This window comes from Rhinatrema bivittatum, chromosome 8 (genome assembly GCF_901001135.1).
Source record: "Rhinatrema bivittatum chromosome 8, aRhiBiv1.1, whole genome shotgun sequence".
NCBI lineage: Eukaryota > Metazoa > Chordata > Amphibia > Gymnophiona > Rhinatrematidae > Rhinatrema > Rhinatrema bivittatum.
The window spans coordinates 7873992-7900509 of record NC_042622.1 but is presented as its reverse complement, the minus strand read 5'-3'; the positions used below and the strand labels follow the sequence as shown (position 1 = coordinate 7900509).

The 26518-nt window shown below is 49.1% G+C and overlaps 1 protein-coding gene across 1 annotated transcript in view; it reads right to left on the bottom strand.

Moving 5' to 3' along the window:
* Positions 1 to 26296, bottom strand: part of PRPF6 (pre-mRNA processing factor 6) — a 127447-nt gene extending 101151 nt beyond the window's left edge. Inside the window, exons 1-4 of the mRNA XM_029612461.1 lie at positions 26138 to 26296; positions 25653 to 25770; positions 10737 to 10815; positions 6105 to 6281 (exon numbers count right to left, since the gene is read on the bottom strand). Of these exons, the coding sequence (XP_029468321.1) occupies positions 6105 to 6281; positions 10737 to 10778 (219 nt within the window). The 5' untranslated portion in view covers positions 10779 to 10815; positions 25653 to 25770; positions 26138 to 26296. The remainder of the gene's footprint in view (positions 1 to 6104; positions 6282 to 10736; positions 10816 to 25652; positions 25771 to 26137) is intronic.
* Positions 26297 to 26518: the final 222 nt, after the last annotated feature.

The following is a 26518-nucleotide window of genomic DNA, read 5'->3' as shown; positions in this document are numbered from 1 at the left end:
GACCCAATGTAGGAAGCAGCAATGCCGGCCTTCAGCCATCTGGCAATGGTAGTCTTCGAGGCCTGAGACCCCTTCTTAGGACCGGCCCAGAGTACGAAGAGAAGGTCAGAGGTCCGGAACTCATTTGTAGCCTCCAGATAGAGGCGCAGAGTGCGCTTGACATTCAAGAGACGGAGAGACTTCGGCTCTGAGGAAGAGAAGGACGGCAACTCCACCGTCTGGTTCACATGGAATGCAGAAACCACCTTCGGAAGGAAGGAGGGAATGGTGCGAAGCGAAACTCCAGAGTCGGAGAAACGGAGATAGGGCTCTCTACACGACAGAGCCTGCAGCTCCGAGATGCGTCGAGCGGAACAGATGGCCACAAGAAATACAGTCTTGAGAGTGAGATCCTTTATCGTTGCGCTGCGCAGCGGCTCGAACGGTGGTCCCGACAGGGAGCGAAGCACAGGTTAAGACTCCAGGAGGGACAAGGGTCCCGTAACGGAGGACGCATATGCTTGACACCCTTGAGAAAACGAGCAATGTCAGGATACTGTAGAAGAGAGCCCCCATCGCTCAACAGCGAGCCAAGGGCGGCCACCTGAACCCGTAGTGAATTATAGGCGAGCCCTTTTTCCACCCCCGCCTGTAGAAACTGAAGGATCTGAGGTACAGAAGCCTTAGCGGGTCTCGTGGCCTGGCTGGTACACCACAGCTCGAACATAGGCCGCCGACGTCGATGTCTTTCGTGCCCGCAATAGCATGGATACTACCGCCTCCGGGTAGCCCCGACGCCGGAGGCGGTGCCTCACAAAAGCCAGGCCGCAAGACAGAAGAGTTCTGCCTGCTCGAAAAATACCGGGCCCTGATGTAGGAGCTGGGGGAGGTGCCCCAGCCTGATTGGCCCGTCGATCACCAGCTGTAGCAGGTCCGCAAACCAGGGTCGCCTGGGCCATTCCGGGGTGACGAAAACCACGGTCCCCTGATGGCTTTCTATTCTGCGGAGCATCCTGCCCACCAGGGGCCATGGTGGAAAAGAAAGATATGGCGGCCACGGGAGGACCAGGGCATCCACTCCCTCCGCACCGCGCTCTCTCCGGCAACTGAAGAAGCGTGGAGCCTTGGCGTTGAGAGCGGACGCCATCAGATCCAAGTGGGGGGCCCCCCACCGATGGACGAGAAGTTGCATCGCTTTGTCGGAGAGAGACCACTCTCCGGGGTCCAGCAGTTGACGACTGAGGAAGTCCGCCTGGATGTTGTCCACACCGGCGATGTGCGAGGCCGCTAGCCGGACGAGATGACGCTCTGCCCATTGCATCAGCAGCGCCGCCTCGAGCGCGACCTGCGGGCTGCGCGTGCCTCCTTGTCGGTTGATGTAGGCCACGGTGGTAGCGTTGTCCGATAGGATTCTGACTTCCCGGTTCCGAAGAAGCGGGAGGAAATGTCGCAGAGCTAGCCGGACCGCTCTGGTTTCCAGACGGTTGATTGACCACTTCGCCTCCACCGTGGACCACGTCCCCTGCGTGGCGCTTCGATCGCAGACTGCACCCCAGCCTGCTAGACTGGCATCGGTGGTCACCACCACCCAATTTGGCAGATCGAGGGACACGCCACGGGCCAGGTTCGGCGGATCCAACCACCAGCCCAGACTGTCCCTGGCATTCTGCGGGAGCGGGAGAATCATCTGGTAGTCCTGCGATACTGGTTTCCAACAGGAGCGGAGTGCCCACTGTAAGGTCCTGATGTGCGCGAAAGCCCAAGGTACAAGGTCGATGGTGGACCCCATCACTCCCAGGAGTTGCAGGTAGTCCCAGGAGGTGGGCTCTGGTAACGCAGAGAACCGTCGTGTGTGATCCCGCAAGGATTGAGCTTTGTCCTGGCGCAGAAAAACTTTGCCCAGTAGGGTTTCGAAGGTCGCCCCCAAAAAAACCCAAGCGTTGCGAGGGCATGAGGGAGCTCTTGGAGAAGTTCACTACCCATCCCAGGGAATGTAGAAACCGTACTACTCGAGTCACCGCTGAGCGTCCATGATCGAATGACTTCGCCCAGAGGAGCCAATCGTCCAGATAAGGATGAACCAGGATGCCCTCCTTCCGGAGAGCTGCCGCCACGACTACCATGATCTTGGTGAAGGTGCGCGGCGCCGTCACCAATCCGAACGGGAGAGCCGTGAACTGAAAATGCTGGTCCAGAATTTTGAAACGAAGGAAACGGTGGTGGTCCGGGCGGATGGGAATGTGCAGGTAGGCCTCCGTTAAGTTCAGGGAGGAGAGGAACTCCCCCCGATGCACCGCCGCAATCACTGACCGGAGCGTTTCCATGCGGAACCGGACGACTCGAAGGGATTTGTTGACTTCCTTGAGGTCTAGGATAGGCCGGAAGGAACCGTCCTTCTTTGGTACGACGAAATAGATGGAATAGTGGCCCGAGCCCACCTCTCCGAAGGGCACGGGCGCAATAGCGCCTATCTCCCGGAGTCTGTCCAGAGTCAGCAGCACCGCTCCTCTCTTGAGGTCCGAGCCACAGGGGGAAAAGATGAACCTTCCCTGCGGGGGGGCGGACAAATTCCAATGCGTAGCCGTGTTTTATGGTATCCAGGACCCACTGGTCCGAGGTGATCCGTGCCCACTCCGCGTAGAAATACGTTAGTCGGTCCCCAATCCTGGGGACAGGGGAGTGGGCGAGACTGGCATCATTGTGAAGACTTGGTATAGGGGTTCCCGGTTCCGGGAGTAGTGCGTGCGGGCCGACGCCCGCGAAAGGAGCGCGACCAGGGCTGAGACCTGGGGGCGGATGACCAGGAGCCCGCCTGTCTGTATCCCCTGTAGCGCCGTTGCGCTCTGGCTCTGGTCCGAGAAGAAGAAAATGCTCTGGATGGTCGAAACCTATCCTCCGGCAGCCGATGAACAGCGTTCTCCCCCAGGGACTTGATGATCTGGTCCAAATCCTCCCCGAAGAGGAACTTGCCCCTGAAGGGAAGAGAGCCCAGACTCGACTTAGAGGACGTATCAGCTGCCCAATTGCGTAGCCACAGTAGTCGTCGTGCTGCCACTACCGAAACCATGGATCTTGCGAGGACCCGAAAAAGGTCGTACGAGGCGTCCGCCCCATACGCCACTGCGGCTTCTAGCCGATCTGCCTGGGCAGCCTCATCGGACGGCAGGTTCTGAGACGTGAGGAGTGAGACCTCGAAAACCCGCTTAAGGAAAACTTCCAACTTACAATCCTGTGTGTCCCGCAACGCCGCACCTCCCGTCACTGGGATAGTCGTCCTCTTCGTGACCGCCGACACTGCGGAGTCCACCTTTGGGACCTTGATGAGGTCCAGAAATCTTCGGGGAGCGGGTACAGCTTTTCCATAGCCCGGCTGCTCTTCAGGGAGGCCTCCGGGGTGTCCCATTCCCTGGTGAGAAGTTGTAAAAACGAGTCATGAATGGGAAAAGCCCGAGCCCTCGGCCGGAGTGCCGCCAGGACAGGATCTCCCTTCCTTGAAGAAGTGACGACAGCGGGAGCTACTGGGGCAGGCGGGTCTGGTGGCGGGTCCAAATCTAATTCTTGGATGATCTGCGGGATGAGGTCGTCCAGCTCTTCCCTCTGGAAGAGGCGTAGGGTACGCGGATCATCCCCCTCCTGCGTGCCGTCCCCTTGTCCGGGAGGTCAAGTCCATGTCCCGCTGGGTCTGGCACCGCCCCCACTGCCGCGGGCGTGGATCGGACCCGGGTAGGAAGGCGGGAGGCCCCCACTCCCGGAGGGTCGGGGGGGGGCCGGCGTCGAGGGCGACATCCGAGGGATCTTAGGAGGGGGGGTCCCACAGGTGCTTCCAGCCCCTGCAGATAAGCGGTATGCATGAGCAGGATAAACTCCGGAGAGAACCCCGGCCTGCTCGGGTGCGCTTCGGGGGCGGCGTGGTTCCTGCTCCCTGGCTCTGGGTGCTTGGTTCCTGCACCAAAATCGATGGAACACCCCCGCTGGTAGAGTCCTCCAGGGATCCGTTCTCCCTCGTGGCCTCCAGGGATCCGTTCCCCCTCGTGGCCTGCGCCTCAGGGCGCTCAGAATGTAAAATGGCCGCCGTTCCCGCCAAAAATGGCGGAGTGGCCGGCCCGCGCCGCCCGGGCAAAAAAGAGAAATCAGTCAGGGACTGTGAGGTACCTTCCCCCCCGGGAAGGCATCGTGCACAGATGCCCTCCCGGGAAATCCGGGACCCCGGGTCTCCGCAGGCCGCACAGCGGGACGGCCGCGGCATCGGGATCGCTGTAGGAGAAAAGAAAAAGCCACGGGGGGGGGCCACGCGCACAAAAGCGCCGCTGCGGGGGGGCCCGGTCGGCCCGCACTGCCCGCTGTCCGAAAATAGAGGAGGGTGCCGCGGGGGGGCCTTCCCGGCCACACGACCCACCCCAGACATCTTTCCCTAAATGGCTCAGCAGCCCATGAGGAGCTGTAAAATGGCTGCGGATGAGGGAGTAAAGAGCGAAGAGGCCGGCTCCACCGGCTTTCACAGGCACCGGGGGCTGAGCTGTGAAGGAAAAAACTACAAAGGAAAAACAAACTTACCCCTGGCTGCAATGAGAAATAAACAGCAAGGCCGCAGAGAAGAGACAAGGAAGATAAGCCACTCCCCAGAAGTTGAAAGAACTCTGCCTTTTTTTTTTTTTTTTTAACTTAATACAAACTTGATACAAACTTGATCCACAGAAAAAGACAACAACAAGCCATAATCAAGCAAAAAAGTGAAGAAAAAGGAAAAGGAGGGGAAGCCTGATTCCCCTACTCGCATCTGCTGGAGTCAGAACTCCTGCAGAGGGGGTAGTAGTATATATGGATACGCCCCCTCAAAGCTTGTGCTGACTCCATCTGCTGGATTGGGGACATAACCCACTGTCTGGACTGATCCAGGTACGTACAGGGAAGGAGGCATATTATTGCATAGCACCACCAATAAGAGGGGCAGAGACCGGAAAAGTTTGTATCGCAAGAGGAGCAGACATAGCGACAGGGTGATACACCCAGCCTGCATAAAAGGATGGAGAGAAAGGACAGGAATTCAAGTGCAGAATGGCCACTGAAAACTGAAGACATGGCAGGTCGTGTGAGGCACTTCCCAGCAATGGTTTTCCCTGAATCTTGTTTCTGTGCAGTTACTTTACCTGCCTAGAGATCCTGTCTGCAGTGATCGCCTGCTAGAGTTGATTTTCTCCAGGAAGTAATTTGCCACCGATTATACAAAGCTCAGCTTAGTTCTCTATCTTAACTATCTGTATTTTATATTATGTTCTATTGCAATCTATTTTATTATTGCTAGAAGAAATATATTATCTTATTATAGCTAAAAGAAAAATATATTCAATTTTTACCTACAATTACCCTCTCTGAGTATTATTGCTGTTTATATAGAAATATAACAGACAAAAAAAAAAAAGAAATAACACAGACAGGCAGAGGAGGGAAGGTAGATAAATCCGTGATCAGTTCTCATAAGTTGACACAATAGTGGTTGCAAGGATTCACACACACACACACTGCCCCCCCCCCCCCCCAGGTATACAGAATTTGACACAACCTGAGGGATTTCTTCAAATCCTCGCACATCAAACTTCCAGGCATACTTCCCATTCCATTGAAGTATACCTGGAGGTGTTCCTGATGACGAAGTTGAAAAAGAGTTTGCATTTATGTGCATACTTTTGGATTTTCAAACATAAAACTTCCCATGCGCAGTGTGCAGGTGAAAGCATGTGCAGGTAACTTGGGGGGGGGGGGGGATCATTTTCACAACGGACTTATGTGAGAAAAGTCTATTCTGAAAACTGGTGTAACTTGTGCACATTTGCCGCCTCACTGAGGCTCCTTGGGCTCTTATAAAGTTACCCACAAGCAGGTGGCTCTAAATTTACAGCAGCGTGGGATCCTCCATTCACCCTCCCTCACCCTATACGATGGCGGCACCACTGGCAACGTTATAAAAGGCTGAATTTATCTGTTGCCCAACTGCTCCATCGGATCAGGGACCATCACCTTTAGGTAAAGTTCACATCTTGGCTACGACTGCAGCAACAACAGGAGAGAGAGTCCATAGATTTTCCAAAATCAGTTCTTCCTGTGCCTGCCAGGCAAGTCAAACTCACTGTCTGTCGGGGATCTACAGAGGTGTGATTCTCCCCAGTCTGTAGATGTTTTGCAAAGAAGCTGTCTGGAACGGGCGTCAGTTTCTCATAACGTGGGTTCCTCTGCCGTTTGTTCCTGGCATCACCAACTTCAGGAATACTTAGCCACTCCTCCTCTGTCACCTCAGCCAGTTTCCTCTGAAAGAAGCAAAGTCACGGGAACACAACAAAGAGAATGGCACAAATTAGCAGAGCAGACTTTGGCGCCAGTTAACAGAACCCTGAGAGGCGTTGTACGAGGAATGACAGGGCACTGTGCAGGCTTGACAGCATACCACAAAGAGAACTGCAGCTTACTGTCACAACATGCATGCGCTGAGAACAGCATCATGCCAGAGAAGTGAAGCCAGGCACCTGCTCCAAAATGGAACGCTGGCAAAATTTTACAAATTGTTAAAAGCTGCATCACCGACTATAAAATTAATCAGCCACAATTCAACAGTAAAAAGCCTAAAACTTCACAAGCAAAAGAAAAAGCATCTGTATGTCATACTCACAAGATATAAACTGGAAAAGCTCGCACTTATATTTTCTGGGGAGCTGGGAGAATGTCTCCAAATAGGAAAATTGGTTCTTACCTGCTAATTTTAGTTTCTGGAATACCACAGATCAGTCCAGACTCCTGGGTTTTGTCTCCCTGCCAGCGGATGGAGGCAGAGAAGAAAAGCTTTATAGACACTGCTACTTAACCTAGAGTGCCACCTGCAGACCCCGAGTATGATCTGTACCCAAACAAGATGAGAATAACTATAATAATAATGGAGACCCTCAACGAGCAGAAGGGAGGCAAAGCCTCTATGAAAAACTCGTTCCAACAACATTAAGCAGAAGCTGATGTAACCAAACTGCCATGAGGAGCAGGCTTTACTGTACAGATGGGGTTCTGGACTGATCTGTGGTAATGCCAGAATAAAACTTAGCAGGTAAGAACCAATTTTCCTTTCCTGTTCATACCCCAGATTAGTCCAAACTCCTGGGATGTACCCGAGTTCCCCTGTATTGGGCGGGAACTTGATAGACCTGATCGCAATACATTCTCTCCAAAATCTACAGAACTTGGACATCAAGCCGGGAATGCCTAGCGAAAGCGTGTAACGACTTCCAAGTAGCCACCAGCCATATTTATTGTGAAGAAATCAACTGACATTCAGCCTATGAAGTTGCCTGTGCCCATGTCGTATGAATCCTTTGAACCTCCGAGACTGGACGACCTTTACAAACATACTCTGAGCTAATCATGTCCTTCAGCCATCTCACAAGAGTAGCCTTGGATGCTCTGCACCCCTTTCCTGGCCCATTCCAAAAAACCACAAAAATATGATCCAGTCTCCGGAAACTATTGGTCACCTAGAGATACCTTAGCAACCCTGCTGCATATCCAACACACGAAATTCCTTCACGTGCAGCACAGGCGAACCCAAATATGGACAGGCGGGAAGTTCCACTGTTTGTCTAAAATGAAAGGCCGAAACAACCTTCGGCAGAAATGAGGGCACCGTTTGCAAAGACACCCATTCTCTGTAAACTGAAGAAAGGATCTCTACAAGACAACATCTGAAGCTCTGATATTCTTCCACCAAAAAACACACCTTTCCTAGCATGTAGCCAGATGGACTCAGGACCAATGGGTTATGTGCTCCCCTGCCAGCAGATGGAGACTGAGTCAGGTTTCAAAGCTGACATCACCCTAGATACACCATGAAGTGCACTGCCAAGTTTACCAGGTCCCCGAACCATGGCTGACATAGCCATTTTGGAGCCACGAGAATCACTTTGCCTGGGTGCCTCTCTATGCGCCGTAGCACTCTGCCCAGGCAGTGGCAATGGGAGAAAGACGTAAAGAAGAATCCCCGGTGGCCATGGCCTTCGCGACATTACCATCAACTGGTTCAACTCATACCTATCTAACAGATCGTACAAAGTAGGACTAAACGTGACAGAATCCAAACAGATTCCCCTCCCACACGGCGTCCCACAAGGCTCATCCCTATCATCTACCCTCTTCAACATATACATGATGCCCCTATGCAATCCCCTAAACGGATTAGGACTATCCTACTATGTATATGCAGACGTTCAAATTCTGCTCCCCCTAAAAAACTCCCTTGAGAATACACTAAAACTGTGGGATACTCATCTATCAGCAATAAGGCACTAAGCAATAAGACTGATACCACAAGCTCCAAGTCTTAAGAAAACTTAAACCGCTCCTATACAGCCAAGATTATCGAACTGTACTACAGGCCCTACTTTTCTCAAAACTCGACTACTGCAACGCCCTACTATTGGGCCTCCTAGCAGCCACCCTAAGACCAATCCAACTATTACAAAATGCCGCCGCCAGAACACTCACAAACAGCAAAAGATCGGACCACATCACACCTATTCTTAAAGAGCTACACTGGTTACCCATTCCTTATAGAATCCAGTACAAAGCCCTAACCCTCATACACAAAACACTCCACAACTGGACCAGGGGGGAAGGACCAGACCACCGGTAATCCCCCCCCTAGGCATCTTACCTCACAGGAGCCCCACGGGGTCACCAACCCCAGCTCCTCAAACCTGCTACCAGGGGGGGATGGTCCCACCAGGACCTGACTACCCCCTCGGAGGTTATGCTTTTTTTTTTTTTATTTAATCTTTATTAGTTTTTATAATGAACAACAAGACAATATTAACATGTCTGAGAATTTCCAGGGAATATCATTACATACATTTTTCCAATAAACAATCCAGAAAGTGGTATACACATATTTTGACTTTCCCTGCGATTACTATGTAATAGGGAGAACAAAGTGGAGTTAGAGCAATCATGCAATGTATATTTTCAAAAAGAAAATTAAGGAAAGAGAGAAATTGCGGAGATTATTACACACTGGCATTTCTAATAGAACCATCTCCATTATCCCCACGTGAACTCAAAAATTTTTCTAACTGATCAGGTTCCATAAAAACACAACGTTCATCATTTATTTTCATAAAACAATTGCAGGGAAATCTTATAATTATCAAAGCTCCCATCTGGCGAGCTCTGGGACATAGTGCCAGAAATTATTTTCTACGTAGCGTAGTTCTCACTATATCGGGGTATACCCACATTTTTTCTCCTAAGTAGGTTTGATTGCGATTTCTGAGAAACAGTCTTAGCACACTATCTCGCTCCGTAGGGGTCAAAAATCTAACAATTAAAGTCCCTCTTTTTTCTACTTCCTCTTCTTGAGTAGTTTCCAAGAAGCCTGTGAAATCCCTTATTGGTGATTCCATCTGAGGCAGTTCCACTTGTGTATTTACAATTATACCATCTTGTCTTTGCTCATTTAGGAAATAAATTTTATAATATTCAAAGATTCTCCATCTGGAAAAGACAGTACATCTTGTAGATGCTTTTTACACTGCTCTTTAGGGGATATTAACTTGCATTTCGGAAAATTTAGTACTCGTAGGTTGTTATAACGTACATTATTTTCCAACATCTCCATACGCTTTTCAATGCTTGTACCTCCTTGTATTAAATTAGCTTGCACAGAGTTAATCTGTTGAATTTGCAAATCCATCTCTTGGATCTTATTTAAGTGACTTAACACCAACGGGTTTACAGTGTTTAGTCGTGTTTGTGAGTCTTTAATCACTGTTGTTAAAGACATAATTGCATTTTCAAGCATAGTTAGGGCACTCCAAACTGTCTCCAGAGTCACTACCGAAGGTTTTACAAGTAACTTTAAAGGCAAACCTTTTTGTTGATCCATGGCTTCCTTGGGGTGTTCCATCTGGCTCCTTTCTTGCGTAGGCCCGACTGGAAAACTTCCATTGGCGCTACTTAATTCTCCGATATTAGCCTCACACAGGGCGGCTAACATATCCCCGCCCTGGGTCTGCCCCACCGGACAGGCAGCTGGAGCCCCCTCGACGGCCTCCTCCCCACTGAACGACATCCGTCCGTGGTTTAGGGTCGGGCCCAGCGGGCTTGAGTGGACAGGAGGAGAAGGAGTTGCCGGAGCTCTGGGGCTCAGAGTTGTTTCGCCGAGCAGCACTAGAGCCTGCTCTCCCTCTAATGCTGCAGCCGGCTCTCCCAGAGCTATTCCCGCAGCGGTAAAGAACTCCCTTATTCTCGTCTGTTGTAGGGTAGGTGTCTGGGGGGGTTGAGGATACCTCCCTCACCTTACCCTTTCTTTTTGTGTGCGGCATATTTCAGTAGCAAGTAAAAGTGTAGACGAGTCAGGAGAGCGCTCTAAGCGCATCTTTCTCTCACGGCGGCCATTTTGTTCCCGGAGGTTATGCTTTGTCCTGCTTGATTTCTTTTCTGTATAAAGAATTTTTTTTTTTTTAAGGAAGAGACTGCCTTAAATCAAGATCAGGGCAAGACTGCAGGGTTTGCACCACCTCCATCTGCTGGAGACAGAGAAATACTGAGGAGATGCAGGAGGCACACCAGGTTAAGAGGGGGTGCCCTTCAAGTTTTTTCTCTGTCTCCATCTGCTGGAAGGGAGGAATAACCCACAGTCTGGGCTGATCTGGGTACATACAGGGAACTTCCCTTTCAAGATTTCCACAGAATGTATCAATAAAAGAAGTACAATGCTGAGTCCCTACCTTTAAGTCAGAAAATTGCTGCTGAATTTTTGGGCGCTCCATACGGTATTTTTCAATCTCTTCTTTCTCACGCTGCTCCCTGGAAAATAAAGCAGCCGTTTTACCATATTACTTGGTATCTCAACTAAGACCTCTTTCTGAGATATCAGGTGGAAGGCAAGGCAAAGCAATGGGTGAATACAGAGTAAGAATTTCTAGGGGGAAATCCTATCAAATACTATTTATGGCTGCCATAAGATAATCAGGAACCTAAGAACGTAAATAACCCATATTTATACCATATACATGAATATGGGACTCACTTCACATCCGATTAATACGGAAATGAAGATGATGTATTCGTTTATCCTTGATTAGATATAATAAAGACTTTTACCCGGTGATGCTCTCATGAATCTTTTAAAACTGGGAGGAAGAGGGTTTAAGTAGAATGATCCGGGTACAGGACCAGAGGGGAGCTCAGAGCTTCACACTGCTGTAAAAATTATATAACTTACAGATATTAGACTTTCTGTTATATGCAACTGAGACATTATTTAGAGCAAATGGAGAAAAAAAGAAAATTGGTTCTTACCTGCTAATTTTCGTTCCTGTAGTACCAACAGATCAGTCCAGACTCCTGGGTTTATTCCTCCCTGCCAGCAGATGGAGACAGAGAAAAGCCTCGCTGACACTGCTTGATAAGCCTTGGTGCCACCTGCAGTAGTTCAGTATTAATCTGTACCCAAGCTGAAACATTATCTGCAAGAAACTGACTAAAAAACGTGTCAAAAAACTTGAAAAAATTCATAAGTTATGAACAAACCAAGAACAGAAGTATTCAGAAATGATTAAAGCTGAGTGGAAGACTCTCCCCCTCCAACCCGAGTGGGTTCTGGACTGATCCGTTGGTACTACAGGAACGAAAATTAGCAGGTAAGAACCAATTTTCTTTTCCCTGACTCCTGGGATGTACCTGGGATGTACCAAAGCTTCCTAGAGAGGGTGAGACCTGGAGAGTCCCGCTCGCAAGACACCTTCACCAAAAGACTGGGAATCAGAAATTCCCAAATCCAATCGGTAATGCCTTGCAAAGGTATGCAGAGATTTCCAAGTCACCGCCCTGCAAATCTCTTGTGGGACACCAACTGAGCCTTCGCCCAAGAAGTGGCCTGAGCCCGCGTCGAGTGGGCCCACAAACCCTCAGGGACTTGATGGCCCTTGAAAATATATGCCGACCCAACAGCCTCCTTAAGCCATCTGGCAATAGTTGCTTTGGAGGCATGGGTATCCTTCTCTGATCCACTCCATAAAACAAAAAGATGATCAGACCTCCTGAAATCATTAGTAACCTTGAGATAGCGAAGCAAGGCCCTGCGGACATCTAACACCTTAAGCTCCCGAGCATGCTGCATAGAATCCTCCAACTCTGTAAACACTGGGAGCTCGATAGTCTGATTAACATGAAAGGCAGAGACCACCTTCGGGACAAAGAAAGGAACCATACGCAACTTGATTCCAGAATCAGATATTTGAAGAAATGGCTCCCTACACAACAAGGCCTGCAATTCAGAAATCCTCCTGGAGGAACAGATGGCCACCAAGAACACAACCTTGAGAGTCAAATCCTTAAGGGCTGCTCTCCGAATTGGTTAAAATGGAGCATCACACAATACTCGCAGAACTAGATTAAGGTTCCAGGGAGAACAGACCTTCCGCACTGGAGGATGCAAATTTTTAACTCCCTGAAGAAACCTCTGTACGTCCGGATGAGAAGATAAGGAATAACCCTCAATCTTCCCTTGCAAGCAGGCTAGAGCCGCTACCTGCACCCTAAGGGAATTAAAAGCAAGGCCTTTAGATAAACCCTCTTGTAGAAAAGACAAGACTTGAAAAACTAAGGCATGAACTGCCTGTATCCCTCGGTCGGTAAACCAAGCCTCAAACACTTTCCAAACCCAAACATATGAGAGGGAAGTAGCCTGCAAAAGTGTAGTGATCACTGGCTCTGGATATCCTCTCCGCCTTAAGCAATGCCTTTCAAAAACTAAGCTGCTAGACAAAAGCGATCTGCCTGGTCGGAAAGTACAGGACCTTGATGGAGAAGATCCGGAAGATGACTGAGGTGCAATGGACCGTCCACCGCTAGATTGACGAGATCTGTGAACTACGTTCGAAGCATCCATTCCGGAGTTACTAGGATCACCTTCTCGGGGTGCCTCTCTATGCGGCGCAACTCCTTGCCCACTAGAGGCCACGGAAGGAAAACATAAAGCAAGATCCCCCGAGGCCAAGGCACTACCAGAGCGTCGACTCCCTCGGCCCTGTACTCCCTCCTGTGACTGAAAAACCGAGGAGCTTTCACATTGAGCCAACTTGCCATCAAATTGATGTGAGGACAACCCCATCTCTTCTGAATGAGCCGCATTGCGGACTCTGCCAACTCCAACTCGCCTGGATCTAAGCTCTGACGACTGAGAAAATCTGCCTGGACGTTGTCGACACCCGCAATATGAGACGCAGCTAACTGAACCAAGAACAGCTCCGCCCATTGAAACAGCTCCTGGGCTTCCAGGGCCATCCTCTGGCTCTTGGTGACATCCTGACGATTGATGTAAGCTACCATTGTGGCATTGTCTGACAGAACCCTGACCGAACGACCCTGAACGAGGGGGAGAAAGGCTCGAAGTGCCAGCCACACCGCCCTGGTCTCCAACTGAGTGAAAGGCCACGAGGCTCCTACCGCCGACCAAGTGCCCTGGGCTGACTGCCACCCCCCAACCAGAGAGATTGGCATCGGTAGTGAGAACCACCCAATCCAGAACCTTGAGATTGACACCACGCTGCAGATTGGACTGTAGCCACCACGAGAAGCTGCTCCATGCCGTCACATCCAGCAAGACCAGTAAATGAAAAGCCTGCAACAGAGGATTCCACTTCTCCAACAGGGCCCTCTGAAGTGGACGCATATGCACGAAGGCCATGGCACCAATTCCAGCGTTGAGGCCATTGATCCAAGGCTCGGGACACCTTCAATGCCAACAAGCAGCGAACTTGTGACTGTAGCTTGATCATTCTGTCCTCTGTGAGAAACACTTTGCCTTGCCTTGTGTCGAAACGAGCCCCAAGATAGAAACATAGAAACATAGAAATGACGGCAGAAGAAGACCAAACGGCCCATCCAGTCTGTCCATCAAGCCTCACACATTTTTTCTCTCATACTTATCTGTTTCTCTTAGCTCTTGGTTCTATTTCCCTTCCACCCCCACCATTAATGTAGAGAGCAGTGATGGAGCTGCATCCAAGTGAAATGTCTAGCTTGATTAGTTAGGGGTAGTAGGGGTAGTAACCGCCGCAATAAGCAAGCTACACCCATGCTTATTTGTTTTACCCAGACTATGTTATACAGCCCTTATTGGTTGTTTTTCTTTTCCCATGCCGTTGAAGCAGAGAGTCATGCTGGATATGCATCGAAAGTGAAGTATCAGGCACATTTGGTTTGGGGTAGTAACCGCCGTAACAAGCCAGCTACTCCCCGCTTTGTGAGTGCGAACCCTTTTTTCTTCTCCCCTGCCGTTGAAGCGGAGAGCTCTGCTGGATGTGTGAAGTATCAGTTTTTCTTCTCCCCTGCCGTTGAAGCAGAGAACTATGCTGGATATGCATTGAAAGTGAAGTATCAGGCTTATTTGGTTTGGGGTAGTAACCGCCGTAGCAAGCCAGCTACTCCCCTCTTTGTGAGTGCAAATCCTTTTTTCCATATTTCCTCTTGCTGTTGAAGCTTAGAGTGATGTTGGAGTCACAGTAACCATGTATATGTTTATTGAATAAGGGTATTGTTTCCAGGCAGTAGCCATCATTCTGGCAAGTCCCCCACTCTTCATTGGCGGCCTCTTGAATTTATGGATCCACAGTGTTTATCCCACGCCCCTTTGAAGTCCTTCACAGTTCTGGTCTTCACCACTTCCTCCGGAAGGGCATTCCAGGCATCCACCACCCTCTCCGTGAAGAAATACTTCCTGACGTTTGTTCTGAATCTTCCTCCCTGGAGCTTCAAATCGTGACCCCTGGTTCTGCTGATTTTTTTCCTACGGAAAAGGTTTGTTGTTGTCTTTGGATCATTAAAGCCTTTCAAGTATCTGAAAGTCTGTATCATATCACCTCTGCTCCTCCTTTCCTCCAGGGTGTACATATTTAGATTCTTCAATCTCTCCTCGTACGTCATCCGATGAAGATCCTCCACCTTCCTGGTCGCCCTTCTCTGTACCGCTTCCATCTTGTCTTTGTCTTTTTGTAGATACGGTCTCCAGAACTGAACACAGTACTCCAGGTGAGGCCTCACCAAGGACCTGTACAAGGGAATAATCACTTCCCTTTTCTTACTCGATATTCCTCTCTCTATGCAGCCCAGCATTCTTCTGGCTTTTGCTATCGCCTTGTCGCATTGTTTCGCAGACTTCATATCATTAGACACTATCACCCCAAGGTCCCTCTCCTGCTCCGTGCACATCAGCCTTTCCCCCCCCCCCCCCCCCCCCATCGAATACAGTTCATTCGGATTTCCACTCCCCATATGCATGACTTTGCACTTCTTGGCATTGAATCTCAGCTGCCATATCTTCGACCACTCTTCCAGTTTCCTTAGATCCCGTCTCATTCTCTCCACTCCTTCCGGCGTGTCCACTCTGTTGCAGATCTTAGTGTCATCCGCAAAAAGACAAACCTTACCTTCTATCCCGTCCGCAATGTCGCTCACAAAGATATTGAACAGGACCGGTCCCAACACCGATCCTTGCGGTACACCACTTAAAACCGCTCTCTCTTCAGAGAAGGTTCCAATTACCATCACACATTGTCTTCTGTCCGTCAACCAATTTGCAATCCAGGTCACCACCTCGGCACTCACTCCCAAGCTTCTCGTTTTATTCACCAGTCTCCTGTGCGGAACCGTATCAAAAGCTTTGCTGAAATCCAAGTATATGATATCGAGCGATCTTCCTCGATCCAATTCCTTGGTTACCCAGTCAAAAAAGTCAATCAGATTTGTCTGACAGGATCTTCCCCTGGTGAATCCATGTTGCCTCTGGTCCATCAATTCTCCGGACTGTAGATAGTTCACTATTCTCTCTTTCAGCAGTGACTCCATTACTTTTCCCACCACCGAAGTGAGGCTAACCGGTCTGTAGTTGCCAGCCTCCTCCCTGTTCCCACTCTTGTGAAGCGGGGACCACCACCGCTCTTCTCCAATCACTCGGCACCACTCCCGTTTGTAGGGATCTATTGAACAGGTCACACAGCGGACCCGCCAGACCATCTCTGAGCTCCCTCAATATCCTTGGATGTATCCCATCAGGCCCCATGGCTTTGTCCACTTTCAGGTTCTTTAGCTCTTCCCACACATTTTCTACTGTAAAAGGATTTTCATCTATTCCACTTCCCTCTAGTCTAGTCTAGTGTCTGGGATGGTTCCAAATGACTCTTCGCCCGATTGACTACCCAGCCGAGAGACTCTAGCAGACAAATAACTTTCTGAACCGAAGAATGGCATCAGTCCAACAATTTCTCCCGAATTAGCCAATCGTCAAGTTAAGGGTGCACCAACATCCCCTCGTGCTGAAGAGCTGCCGCCACCGCCACCACCACCATTACCTTGGTGAACATGCGAGGAGCCGTGGCCAGTCCGAAGGGGAGAGCCTAAAATTGGAAATGCTGTGCCAGCATTGCAAACCTCAGAAAAGGCTGGTGCTCTGGACGATCCAGGAAGGCCAAAATCTCCTGAGAGCGCACCACCGCAATTACTGAATGTAAAGTCTCCATTCAGAAGCGTGGTATCTTTAAGGATGCGTTGACCAACTTGAGGTCCAGGGTGGGTGGAAACATACCCTACTTTTTCGGAACCAAGAAATAGATGGCTTAATGACCCCTGCCCCGTTCGTGTGAATGTACTGGGATCACCGCCCCCAACTTGCGCAACCTGCACAAAGTCTCCCGAACCGCGCGACGCTTCGCCGAGAACCTGCAAGGGGAGACTAAGAAGAGGTCGCAAACGGGACGTGCAAACTCTAACACGTAACCATCTCTCATCACCGAGAGGACCCACTGATCCTGTGTAACCTTGGTCCACTCCCTGTAAAACTCTGCCAGACGGCCCCCTATATAGGGAATGGCGGAGTGAACCGGCCTCGCTTCATTGGGAGGACTTGACCCCAGCTGGTCCCCCAGCCGAGGGGGCCCTGAAAGATCTTCGGCCTTCACAAAGGGACTGACTCCAATTCAAACCCCAAGGCTGAAAGGGTTTCTGTGACTGCGACCCCACGGGACCTCTAGAAGGACGAGATCGTTTGCTGTCCCTAAAACATGACCAGGACTGAAAAGCCTGATGATTCCTAGGCTTTTCCTCCAGCAACCTGTGTACCTTCGTTTCACTCAATTGCTTTATCAGCTGCTCCCCAAACAACAGACTACCCTTATAGGGCAAGGAACCTAAAGGAAAATGAGTTCTTACCTGATAATTTTCGTTCCTGTAATACCACGGATCAGTCCAGACCATGGGTTAAGCCCCAGTTCCAGCAGTTGGAGACAGACCAGAGTTCTGAGGCTAGCCCATATAAGGACGGAACCCACCCAGGAACCCTCAGTATAGCTATTGTCAAAGCAGAAAAGGTATAAGATCAAGCAAGTACCAGGATAAATAGTAAATTTAATTTAAAATAACAAAATAACATAACAATTGAATGAACTGTGTAACTAAACGCTCTTGTATATCTACCCCGATCATCGCAAAGATGCTTCCGGTGCCTAACAGTAAATCCCAGAAAAATGATGCAAGAGACAAAAAATAGAGAAAAACCTGTAAGAAGGAAAAAAACCAAAAAACAAGAATAACAGGAATGAATTTGAGCGGACAGAATACGATCAGGCGGGTGTCTGGACTGATCCGTGGTACTACAGGAACGAAAATTATCAGGTAAGAACTAATTTTCCTTTCCCTGTACGTACCCGGATCAGTCCAGACCATGGGATGTCCCAAAGCTTCCCTATAAAGGGTGGGACCCAGACAGTCCCACTCGAAGCACCTGCCGACCAAAGGAACCAAAGGCTGGAGCCTGAACATAGAGTCGGTAATGACGAGCAAAAGTATGAAGAGATTTCCATGTAGCCGCCCTACATTTTTCTTGCGGTGACACCAATTGGGACTCCGCCCAAGAAGTTGCTTGAGAACGTAAAGAATGAGCTTTTAGGCCTTCAGGAACTGGTCGGCCCTTGCAAATGTAGGCTGAAGAAATCGCCTCCTTCAACCAGCGAGCAATCGTAGCCTTAGAAGCTTGCTTCCCCCTTTTGGGTCCACTCCACAGGACAAAAAGATGATCAGAAACCCGAAAATCATTAGTGACCTCAAGATAATGCAATAAGACTCGTTTGACGTAGAGACGACGAAGATCACTATTACCAGACACTGCGATATCCTCTGGTGAAAAAGCGGGGAGTTCAACAGACTGGTTAATATGAAAAGACGAAACAACCTTAGGTAAGAAAGAAGGTACGGTCTTTAGGGAAACTCCCGAGTCCGAAAAATGCAAGAAAGGGTCTCTACAAGATAGAGCTTGAAGCTCAGACACTATCCTGGGTGAACAGATAGCAACCAGGAAAACAGTCTTGAGTGTCAAGTCCTTGAGAGTGGCACGACGAACAGGCTGAAACGGAGCCGTACAAAGAGCTCAAAGCACCAAATTCAAATTCCACGAAGGATAAATAGACCGGACAGGTGGCTTTAAATGCTTAGCGCCTCTGAGAAAACGAACGACATCCAGATGAGAGGCGACCGCCGACCTTCAATGGCGCCCAGGAGAGAACCAAGAGCTGAGACCTGAACACGCAGAGAGCTAACCGAAAGACCCTTGGAGAGACCATGCTGAAGAAAGGAAAGTAAAACCGCAACAGAAGGCGAGCGAGCCGAAACACCCAACTCTTCACAGACATGTTCAAAAACCTTCCAGACCCTAACATAAGTAAGGGAAGTAGATTGTTTGCGAGCCCTGAGAAGGGTGGCAATAACTTCCTCTTTATATCCTCTGCGTCTCAAACGTCTCCGTTCAAAAGCCATGCCGCTAGACAGAAGCGATCCGCCTGGTCGGAAAATACGGGAGAAGATGGGGCAGATGACTGAGATGAAGAGGTCCGTCCACCGAGAGATTCACCAGGTCTGCGAACCACGGCCATCGGGAGCCACGAGAATGACCGGACCGCGATGGAGTTCTATTCTCTGAAGAACCTTCCCCACTAACGGCCACGGTGGGAACACGTAGAGAAGAACGTCGGAGGGCTAGGGAAGAACCAACGCGTCCACCCCTTCTGAACAATGCTCCCTCCACCGGCTGAAGAACCGGGGAGATTTGGCGTTGGCTAGCGTCACCATGAGGTCTAGGTGGGGAGGACCCCACCTGCGCACGATTAGATATATCGCTATGTCTGATAACTCCCACTCGCCGGGATCGAGATATTGACGACTGAGGAAGTTGGCTTGAACATTCTCCTTTCCCGCTATGTGAGAAGCTGCCAGGCGATCCGAGTGCCTTTCTGCCCAGAGAAAAAGTTTGCTGGCTTCGAACGCCATTAGACGACTTCGAGTTCCTCCCTGTCGATTTATGTAAGCTACCATGGTGGAATTGTCTGATAGCACCCGGACAGCTCTGTGACGAATCAGAGGAAGAAAAAACTTGAGGGCCAGGCGAACCGCTTGGGCTTCTAGGCGATTGATGTGCCACCGAGACTGGGACAAGGACCAGAACCCTTGAGTCATTTGAGATTGGCAGACCGCTCCCCATCCGGAGAGGCTGGCGTCTGTCGTTACTATGACCCAAGAGGGAGTCAAAAGAGGCATTCCCCTGAGAAGGTGAGCCGGGGAAAACCACCATTGTAAGCTGGCGATGGTAGAGTCGGAGAGAGGGAGAATCTCCTGATACTGCTCAGACATCAGTTTCCAACGGGACAACAATGCTTTCTGTAAAGGACGCATATGAGAAAACGCCCAGGGGACGAGATCGATCATGGAAGCCATGGTCCCTAGAATCTGGAGGTAATCCTACGCCGTGGGAAGAGGGAGAGAGACAAAAATGTTCAACTGATCTATCAGACTGATTGTCCGAGGGTCTGAAAGAAAAAACTTTCCCGATCCGAGTGTTGAAAAATGCACCCAAAAATTCCAGCTCTTGCGAGGACTGAAGAGTGCTTTTGGAGTAGTTGATTATCCAACCGAGAGATGTGAGAAGGGCTAAAACTGTCTACCACGAGCGCGCAGAGAGAGACGGACTTGGCCCTTATCAACCAATCGTCCAGGTAAGGATGGACTAAAATCCCTTCTCGACGAAGAGCTGCTGCAACAACTACTATGATCTTGGTAAAAGTGCGGGGAGCAGTGGCGAGACCTAACGGGAGAGCCCGAAACTGGAAGTGCTGACCTAGGATCTGAAAACGAAGGAACTTCTGATTTTCCTGATGAATGGGGATGTGAAAATAAGCCTCCTTCAGATCTAGGGAAGCGAGAAATTCCCCGGGACGAACCGCTGCAATTACTGCTCGCAGGGTTTCCATTTTGAAACGGGGAACCTTGAGGGCCTAAATTGACCCTTTTGAGATCCAGAATGGGACGGAAGGAATCGTCCTTTTGGGAACAACGAAGTAAATTGAATATTGGCCGGCGCCCCTTTCGTGTACCGGAACCGGAAGGATCGCCCCCAATTCCTGAAGTTTCAACAGGGTGTGACAAACCGCAGGCCGCTTGGAACGGCCGCAAAGGGAGACAATGTAGAGATATGGCAGGTGTCTGGCAAATTCTAACGCGTAGCCGTGTTCTATCACATCGAGGACCCAGAGGTTGGAAGTGATTTTGGCCCACTCCTCGAGAAACAGAGAAAGACGCCCACCTAAGTTTCGTGCGGAGGAATGGACCGGCCAATTCTCATTGGGGTGCTGACAGAGGTGGTGGACTGCTGATGGCCATCTCGGAAACCTCGACGGCCACGAAAGGAATGGGACCAAGACTGTGACCTGGATACCCCTCCCCTGGGGAAGGATCCACAGGCCCTGTTAACATAACGGTGATTCCCCCTTAAGAGAGTGCGAGTTGGGGGAAAAAAAAGACTGACTGTTTGGGATGGTCCTCTGGCAGCTTATGGACCTTGTTTTCCCCCAAGGACTTAATAAGCTGTTCCAGGTCCTCACCAAAAAGCAACTTGCCCTTAAAAGGAAGAGTGCCCAACTGAGCCTTAGAAGAAGCATCAGCGGACCAATTGCGTAACCAGAGAAGACGTCTGGCAGATACCGCTGAAACCATATTTTAGCTTGGACCCGAAGCAAATCATATAGTGCATCCGCACCATAGGTTATAGCATCCTCCAAACGTTCAGCTTGCTCAGCCTCTGCAGACGGGAGGTCCTGGGTGCTGAGTAACTGCTGCATCCACCTAAGGCGTGCCCGCTGCAAATTGTCGCCCAGACACCAAGAGCTAAGACTTCAAAAATGCGTTTCAAATAAAATTCAAGCTTACGGTTCTGTACATCCCGTAATGCGGTAGCGCCCACTACCGGAATGGTAGTGCGCTTTGTCACAGCGGTGACAGAAAAATCCACCATAGGAATTTTTAACATGTCCAGGCAGTCCTCAGGGAGTGGGTATAATTTATCCATAGCTCTTCCAACGCGAAGACCCGTCTCTTGGGACTCCCATTCCCTGAGGAGGAGCAAGCGATGCATAGGATGAAAAGGAAAAGTAAGCGGTAAGGCCCTAAGTCCCGCCAGGACCGGGTCCGGGTTTGGCGTCATCGCCGCCGCAGAATCATCTGGGGGGCATCAATTCCCAATTCTTGAAGAACGAAGGGAATAAGAGGCTCCAGCTCCTCCCGCCGAAATAAGTGCAGGACATGGGGATCATCGCCCTCTAAGGGGGGGGCAGTGGAATCATCATCCCCTACATCAAAAGGGTCCAAAGGAGGCTGGGGAGCGGGGTCCACCAGGGGAGGGGGAGGTCCTGGGACTACACGAACCCTTATAGGGCCCTGAGGATCCTCAGGGGAAGGCAAAGGAAAATTAGGAGGGTTTGGAAGGGGGGGGGAACAATAGGGGGGGGGTCCACCTCCCTCTGTAAACTGGCCAGGTAAGAATCATGCATTAACAGAACAAATTCTGAGGAAAAACGGGCCCGGACCGAATTTTTTATGGGGGGGGGGGGGGGGGGCGCGCCAGAGCCAACACCCCGAGAGCAAACCGGGCTCAAATCGGGGGGGAAAAGTGGAGAAATCGAGTCCCCTGCTCCCGGAGAAGCAGGAAGAGAATGTTCAGAAAAACCTAAAATGGCCGCCGCTCCCACGCGATCCCAGGACGAAAACGGCTTGGCAGCACGTCGAGGAGTCCTACCAGGCGGTTTAATTACTAGCGATTCAAGAGAGGAGCCTTCACCCCCTGAAAGGCACCTAGAACAAACCCCATCGCGGGAGAGCCAGAAGGCCGACTCCACAAGCAACACAGCAAAGTGGCCGCGGCATGAGGAAGGAGCCACGAAACTAATGAGAAACAGCTGAGCTGGGAGCCCCCGAGGAGTTAGGCGGGAGATTGAACCCCGCTCTCTCCTCACTAAATAAAACTGCTGCCTTTTTTTTTTTTTAAACAAAGAAAGAACTGTAAAAATAAAAAAATTCAATAAATCTCAGAGCAAATTTTAATTTATTCACAGAGTCAGGGGAATGTAAGTCTTCCCTGAAAGGCACAACCGAGGAATGGGCATCTCGGGGCACGGCAGCATAAAAGCGGGGAGAGGGACTGGCACCATCAGTATCACCCACACAGGTCACCGGGAAGGGAACCTAGGCTGATACGAGGGTAAGTCAGTAAGTAAGTTACAAACATACATGTGATTAATATTCATGAAATTTATTTAAATGCAAAAGATGAATTATTTACTGTGAAATATACAGAATATAGTCACAAACAGTTTTTCTGGAAAAACCAACTACTTTTCAACGTAATCGCCGCAAACATTTATACATTTGTCCCAGCGTTTGAAAAATCCATCAAAACCTACTGTGTAAAAGTCTTTTGACTGGCGTCATTACCAGCGCTTCACCTCTTATTCCACTTCTTCATCGCTGGTGAAATGTTTACCACTGAAATGGCTTTTCAGTTTGCCAAAAAAGTGAAAATCGCTGGGTGCCAAATCCGGACTGTATGGTTGGATGTTCAAGAACTTCCCAGTGCAGGTTCGCAATTGTCTGACGAGTCTCATTCGAAGTGTGTGGTCTGGCATTATCGTGAAGAACCAGCACTCCCCTTTTTTCCAGATCTGAGCGTTTTCTACAAATAGCTTCTTTAAGCTTTAATAGAGTAGCACAGTAGGAAGCCGAATTAACAGATTCACCACACTTCTGAAAACTGGTTAAGAGGATCCCATCTCGGTCCCAAAACACAGTCAACATCACCTTTCCTGCAGAAGGCACAAGCTTGAACTTTCTCGGTGTCTGTGATAGTGGATGCTTTCACTGCGTGGAATCGCGTTTCGCTTCTGGTTGATAGTGGTGCACCCACGACTCGTCACCAGTAACAATACGTGCCATCATTGATTCACCTTCGTTTGCAGAACGGCAGAGATTTTCCAAACACACACCCATCCGGTTGTTCTTATTGTCTTCGGTCAGCTGTTTGGGAACCCATCTTGCACAGACTTTGCAAAAGTTCAATGCATCGTGCACTAAGGAATATGCTAATCCGTGAGAACACCCAATTTCTTTGGCAACTTCGTCAATTGTTACCCTCCGGTTAGCGTGAACCATCTCTTCAACCGGCTTCACAGTTGCCTCTGTCACAATTTCTACAGGTCGACCAGATCTGGTTTCGTCGTTCACATTGGCACTTCCTTGTGCAAATTTATCGGTCCAGTTATAAATTGCTTTACGCGAGAGACATTTCTCTCCATATACTGGATACATTTCTTTATGAATGTCTTTTGCCACTAAGCCCTTAGCCCATAAAAATCAGACAACAGCACGTTGTTCTTCGACCGTACAATCTGTCAACACGGCAGCCATTTTCCTTGTGTACACAGCCCCTGCGCATGCACAGTTTAAATAACTATTTATGTACATAAGCACTTCTAAGGTGCTGCCATCTATGGAATATGACAACATTACAGATATATGTTTTATTACCTTAGTAGAGAGATTTGTGGCTTACTTACTGACTTACCCTCGTAAATATCAAGGGGCAAAGCCCCCCTAGGAACCCCAAGAGCGAGGGAGACAAAGGTATCTGCCCTAACACAGACAGTCAGAGATACACATTTTTTTTTTTCCAATATATAAGAAGCAAATTAAAAAAGTACTTGCGTGAGCTTGCCCCTAAGAAAGAAGAAAAACCCAGAGGGCAAGCTAACAGGGAACCAAAGGGTGAGCTGTTCCAACTGCTGGAGACGGACAAATACTGAGGGCTCCTGGGTGGGTTCCGTCCTTATATGGGCAGCCTCAGAACTCTGGTCTGTCTCCACCTGCTGGAACAGGGGCTTAACCCATGGTCTGGACTGATCCGGGTACGTTCAGGGAACAGGGCCTTAGAAGACACATCCGCAGACCAGGGACGGAACCACAGCAAACGTCGGGCCGCGACCTCAGAAACTCATAACTCGAGATAGCGACCACCACTAAATCATAAAGAGCATCAGCCACATACGTAACAGACGCCTCCACACGATCTGATTTTGATCGTGTCGGATCCAGGTAGCGTTTGCCCATCCTGAAACTCTGCACCCGAGCGTAAACATGCTCTTCGCATAAAGCCAGAGCAAATGGCGGGCCGGAGCCCCAAGGCTGCCCCCTCAAAATTCTCTTAAGATGAAGCTCCAACTTCCGATCCTGACCATCCTTGAGTGCCACGGCCTCCACCACCGGAATCGTAGTCTTCTTAGTGACCGCGGGAAACCGCCACATCCACTTGCGGAAGCGCAAAAAGCTCCAAAGGTTTGTTCTGGCAAGGGGTAGAGTTTGGCAAACACCAAGGAATTTATTAATATATCTTGTAATAAAAAGCCCAACTCAGGCCAAGTTTCACTCTCATTTTGAGCTGCTTCAGGGGCTACATAGAAACAAATAAATAATATACAAACATAGATAGACACATATAAAACCATGCATGACATAATAATAAAAAAATATATAAACAATATTAATTAAGAGACTGAACAATAAATGAAACAAATATTAACCCATCATTTTAGCAGGTGTGGTGAGACGAATGCAGAACTGATTCCAACTTTGCCTATGATTGAAAGAATAAGTGTGGCAGGGGTCAACTAGTGATTATATTAAAAAACCGCTGTGTATCAAAACTGGGATTGGTATTTCTTAACTAATCAAGTTAACAGGCATGGTAACAAAATTGTACCGAATCAATTCTAAGTATGTCTATGATTGATAACTAATATAAAGTGGTCAATCGGTAATGATATAATTAGAGACCAGCTTGCTGTACATCAATGAGCTATAAAATGTAAAACAGAGGTTGGTATGTTACTTAGTGTTAAAAATTGAACTCCCAACCCCTGTTTTACATTTTAATAGCTCATTGATATATAGCAAGCTGACTCTCTCACCTCTGGGTCAGTGCAGAGGCCAAACATGGCAGTGAGTCCAGACACAATCTGTGCCCCTCAATGGGTGCTACTGCAGGTCATAGGGAAGCTGAAGGAGGCAGTCACCAGTTGGAATATCCCAATATTTTTTCAGCAACCATTTAAATATTCAAGAAGTTGATCTACAACAAAATAATTAACTTGATCTATGCAGTTCCCTATTAACTCTGCTTAAACTGGCTGCCAATTTAGGGATACCGCTAAACCCCCATCCAAAGCCCTACTGAGGATGGTGATAAGAAGTCTGTGCAAGCCAGTCTGCAACTGTACCTTCTCTCTTTTCTCCTTCATCCATCCGTTTGTCCAAAGCTGCATAAATGGCATCTGCCTCCTCATCATCCTTCTCATAGGGTCCACTAGAAAACAGGCTTCCAGCATACCCGTTAAACTGAGAGAAGCAAAAGATGTTAATGTGAGCTTATCACAAGGAGTACAAACATCACTAAGAGAACCAAAACAGCTACAATGGAAAGGATATTTACATGGCCAGCACAGGTAAATGACAGATTACCAGCCCACAAATAAATCAAACTATTTAAAAAAAATGATACACACAAAAAACATTATTCTGTGACTAAACTAACTTGGGTCCCCCTGGAAATTTTTCCATTTCAAAACAAAATGAAATGAAGCCTAAAGAGAAGTGGACTGCACCTATGCTCCTTACATCCTCAGGCTTCTCCATGCCTTAGATGGGAAAGGGACTCCAGTTACCACACAGCAGCCTGCACTAATGGCTGCTGGATTAACAATACCTCATCATAATTGGTGTCATTTAGATCTTCATCATCATCATCAGCCTGACTCTTCTTCATCTGGTCCCCCACAGTCCTCTTCCCAGGAGGAGCATGGCGATCATCCACCGGGTCATTGGCATCTCGGGCAGGACCAATATCAGAACGAGTTGTAAAACCAGTGGCCACTAGAAAGTGGATGAACAAAGTGTTGTTTGTTATTTAAGATTTTTTAGGATTCTATATTCTACAAGTGACAGGAGAAGGAAAAAAAGATTGTGGTGGACAGAAGAGGACGATGGAGGCAGCTGGCAAAAACAAGGAAGATTGCAGCAAAGGGCTGGAGGCTGAAGAAGAGGTGACAGAGTGATGGCCTTTAGGAGGACAGGAGATACTGGAGAT